The sequence below is a fragment of the Monopterus albus genome, unplaced genomic scaffold, assembly GCF_001952655.1.
Source record: "Monopterus albus unplaced genomic scaffold, M_albus_1.0 scaffold141.1, whole genome shotgun sequence".
NCBI classification, from domain to species: domain Eukaryota; kingdom Metazoa; phylum Chordata; class Actinopteri; order Synbranchiformes; family Synbranchidae; genus Monopterus; species Monopterus albus.
Window position 1 is genome coordinate 1,061,094 of NW_018128021.1, and position 4,195 is coordinate 1,065,288.

Below are 4,195 nucleotides of genomic sequence, written 5' to 3' on the forward strand. Positions count from 1 at the left end.
TATTATACAATTTCTTTCTTTATGCCTCCCTGGTAGGCTAGTGGTTAAGGCGCTTTCTTTCTATTATATAATTACAGAATGTATTGATAATATAATATAATATCATAATAATATTATTATAATATACAATTATTCTTGAATAGGGTATAAACACTCACACTCACTCACACTTGGGGCCAATTTAGAGTCGCCAATCAACCTAAGCTGCATGTCTTTGGAGTTTGGGAGAAACCGGAGCGCCCGGAGAAAACCCATGGAGACACAGGGAGAACATGCAGACTCCACACATAAAGACCCCGGGTTGGCTGGGGCTGTGAGGCAACAGTGCTAACCACTGCGCCACTGTGCCGCTTTGGTTAATTTGTTTTCTTTACCAAGTTACATGACAGGGGTGTCAGTACATGTCTGACAGCCTGTCATGTAATTTAGTAAAACATCTGGCCTAATTGGTTCATTTGTTTAGAAAGTTTTAACAGCAGATTACTTGTCCAGTTGTTCAAATGTAATATCTGCTGTTGGGAGAAGCTGGGTTTATTTCTTCCACTTCTGTGGTTTCCTCAACCCCAGAAAGTGGCGAAATCTTTTCCACCGAGACTTTGGTTTAGTTGTCCCTGTGACGATCTGTTCAGAAACCACAGCATTCTCTGTCAGTTCATCGTGAAAGGCACCAGGGAGATCATTAGTTACATTTCAGACAGAAATACCTGACAGTGACAGTGACTTTCTCATTTGTTAACACCATTGTACTGTATGTTTGCTGTCGTTTTAATGTCATTTAGTACACCTGATGCTAACTCTTGAAACCCACTAAGACACCTGCATGATACAGACCAGCTAACTGTTTATCATAATGTAAATTTGACTAGTTTAGCACAGAATATGGCTGAATCTAGCACTGAATCTATTACATTGCTTTTATAACATTGTTCAGTTAATGTTTCTCAGTTCTGTAAAACAACTTTTTATTATTATGCCTGCAGATAGAAAAATGTGCTCTGCATCGGAGAGGACAAATGATCATAACAAAGGAAACAGCTGCACTTGTGGCTTTCACAATGCCAAAGTAACTTCACTTACAGTAAATGGTCAAGCTGCACTTTTAGATTAATGTGTTTTCCATTCTGATAAATAAGAAAATATGTAAATATTTCTTCTATATTTTCAGGCGTCCTTCATTCAATAAGGCGAAACCCAAGTATAGATATGTTATGTTAATCCCTCAACAGTAGGAACCTCAAAGGAAGCGCTGGTTTCCCCTTTCAAAACCCTTTTTTAACCTTTGACAAGAGTCAGCAATGTTTTTATATAGGCATTTCCTAATGCTCACAATGTTATGCCCTATTTGAATATACAGTATACTATAAATCCCAAAGTCATGCATTGTGCACCCACATACTGTATGTACTTTCATGCATTTGGGTGTACAAAGTGTGGAAAGACTTACCAAAAAACATAACTCTTTGTGTATACAAAGTTGCTAACCTCAGAAAATGTGCCACTTCAGTCCAGTCCTATTCAGCCTTGAGTAGACAGTATAAGTATAAGACAGTATAAGACCAGATATAAAAGGCAAAGAAAACACCACAATACACCATCAGGTTGGCATCAAACACATTGTTTAATGTTTTTACTTGTTAAATATCACTCATATTTAGGTTATAGAAGGGACTACTTTTGTGGTTTGGAAACTGATTTTGCTTTGTTAATATCTGTACAATTGTTTCTTTTATGAAGGTTAATTTAAGGAGCGTTGACATAAGTAGGAACTTAGACTATACTCACAGGTATATAATTGATCATAATCGATCTCAATAGAATCCATATCAGCATGCCTTACAGATACAGTGATCAAGCCAAGCTTCACTAATATACTGTAAGTGAAACTATTTTCAGGCAAGAGCTGCATTACATGGTTTCCAAACACTGAATGAGTGTCACCAACATCAGCTTTCAAGTCTCCAACAACATACACACAGGTAGATCCATTATCCTGGATAAATGACATAATAAATGGCAACCTGTTAAGATATTCCTCCTCATTGAGGGCACTCATGGGGGGTCTATACAACAATAATAATGTAAAGATGATTACTGCAAGATGAGACACATTTTTATTTCCCACCTGATTGACCCCATTTATCAAACTCTGGTTTACCCACAAGGTAAAAACTATTTAGTGCTGTTCTCACATAGCAGTGCCACTGAAGGACATGAAGCATCTGTAGATGTTTAATTAACAGTAGTTTACTGTATCACAGTGTTTACTGTTGCATACATTGCCAACTGAAGAGCTCGTGCTGTCTGAGGTAAAGCTACAGGTATCTCCTGGTAACCTGACCTCTGAGATGAAATTCTAGGGCAGCAACTAATGATGACTCATTATTTATTATTTGGTAGATGACTCATTATTTATTAATTGGTCATTTTTTTTCATTCAACACTAAACAGGCTTACATCCACCACAGGCTCTCTGAGCCCAAGGTGAAGTCCTCATGGTGCTTACTCTTGCCCCTTTCAGACATGCACCTTCTGTCAAACAACTTAGATTTAAGTATGTGATTACCCTGCTAGTTTCAGGAACCATGGTTATTCATGTAAAGGTTATTTTTGGGTGTGTATTATGTCCATTATCAATTAATATGCCAGTTATTTTATTAATTAATAGATTAACTGGTATCCAAAAATGCCTTTCTGTGATGATCAACAGTCCAAAACTGAAAAAAGCTTGGCATTGTTTAGTTTATCATGAAAGTCTAAGAAAAGCAGCAAATATTAACATATGACAGGCTGAGACTAGAGATAGATTTTTTGGCTTACAAAATGAATTAACTACTCAGCAAATCAATTTGATTAATTTTCTGTCAATCAGTCCCCCCAACTCCTCATATACAATCTTTCACTGCGTAAACTACAGGGATTATGCCAACAGAAGGTGCGCAATAGACACAAACTGATAGCAAAACAATGCAAAATGACCACAAAGACATAAAAAACAAACATCAAAAAGACATAAAAGTTTTCTTAATCTCACGTCTTCTCTCACATGCATTAAAAATATTTAATACATCATTTAGAAAGATTTGTTTATTGTATCATAGGAGCTTCAAACATCTGTGAGCTACTTTAGAAATCCAACTTTCCCAGTTTTTCACTTGGATATTTTTATTATAAAAACAAACAAGCAAACAAAAACAAAAACAGGACAACTTCCTATTTTCCTCTCGTCTCCTGGACTGTTTGTTTTGAACAAGTCCTGTGAAATGCTTTTCCTTTACAGAGCCAGTTCCCTTCACTGTTAATCTACCAAGATCTAATCAAGCCAAAATCAAGGTCAGAACCTTGGTTGTCCATTTTATGTCCCTGTTACAGTGGATTACAGAGGAGACAAGGACAAAACATCCTTAGACACATTCAAGCCTCCAGGACACGCATCATTTTGTTTTGGATTTTGTTTTCCCTTAATAATAAAAACCTTCATTTAAAAACTGCATGATGTGTTTACTTGTGTTATCTTTGACTAATATATAAATTTGTTTGACGATCTGAAACATTACAGTGTGACAAACATGCAAAAAGATAAATCAGTAAGGGGGCAAACACTTTTTCACACCACTGTATACTTTTAGTTATCATTTATTTTGTTTGCCAGTCAATGCAGCAGGCTGTACCATACCGTTCAGAACTGTAATGTCCCCACTGAGCCAAGGGCCCTACAGCAAAAGAGGGGTGTGTAACACCACACACGAACCACCAGGAGGCGGGCATGTAACAAGGAGAACTTGTTTCTCAGGCCTCTTTTTTTCAGATATTTAGACTTAGTGCCACAGTCTGTGGTTTTAAGGACTTACTGGAGATGACAAGAGACAGGAAACAAACAGAACCAGAGATCATGTTGAATGTCAGTGCAGGGTTGTCAGTTTGCTGGTTGATCCACCACTTTTGTCTACACTGAAATATCTCAACAACTATTGGCAACTCAGTACATTGTGAATCTAAAGGACTGTACATTTGTGTTGTAACCTTTATAACAGTTTTGTTGTTGTTAACAGAGGCTCTTCAGAAGTAAAAGCTAGAGCGAAATTCCATGAAGTAAATATATTCATCAAAAATTAAGTGTTTCTTTTGGACACAACTTGGAATAGATGCATTCATAATGCAAAGTCAACGTAACAAAGAGAAATGTGATAACATTAAC

General features: G+C 36.8%; 1 protein-coding gene across 1 annotated transcript in view; it reads right to left on the reverse strand.

The window, feature by feature from the left end:
* Nucleotides 1-3,836: 3,836 nt before the first annotated feature.
* LOC109968029 (thrombospondin-type laminin G domain and EAR repeat-containing protein-like) overlaps nucleotides 3,837-4,195 on the reverse strand; it is a 4,149-nt gene continuing 3,790 nt past the window's right edge. The window contains exon 8 of the mRNA XM_020614015.1: nucleotides 3,837-3,847. Within this exon, the coding sequence (XP_020469671.1) occupies nucleotides 3,837-3,847 (11 nt within the window). The remainder of the gene's footprint in view (nucleotides 3,848-4,195) is intronic.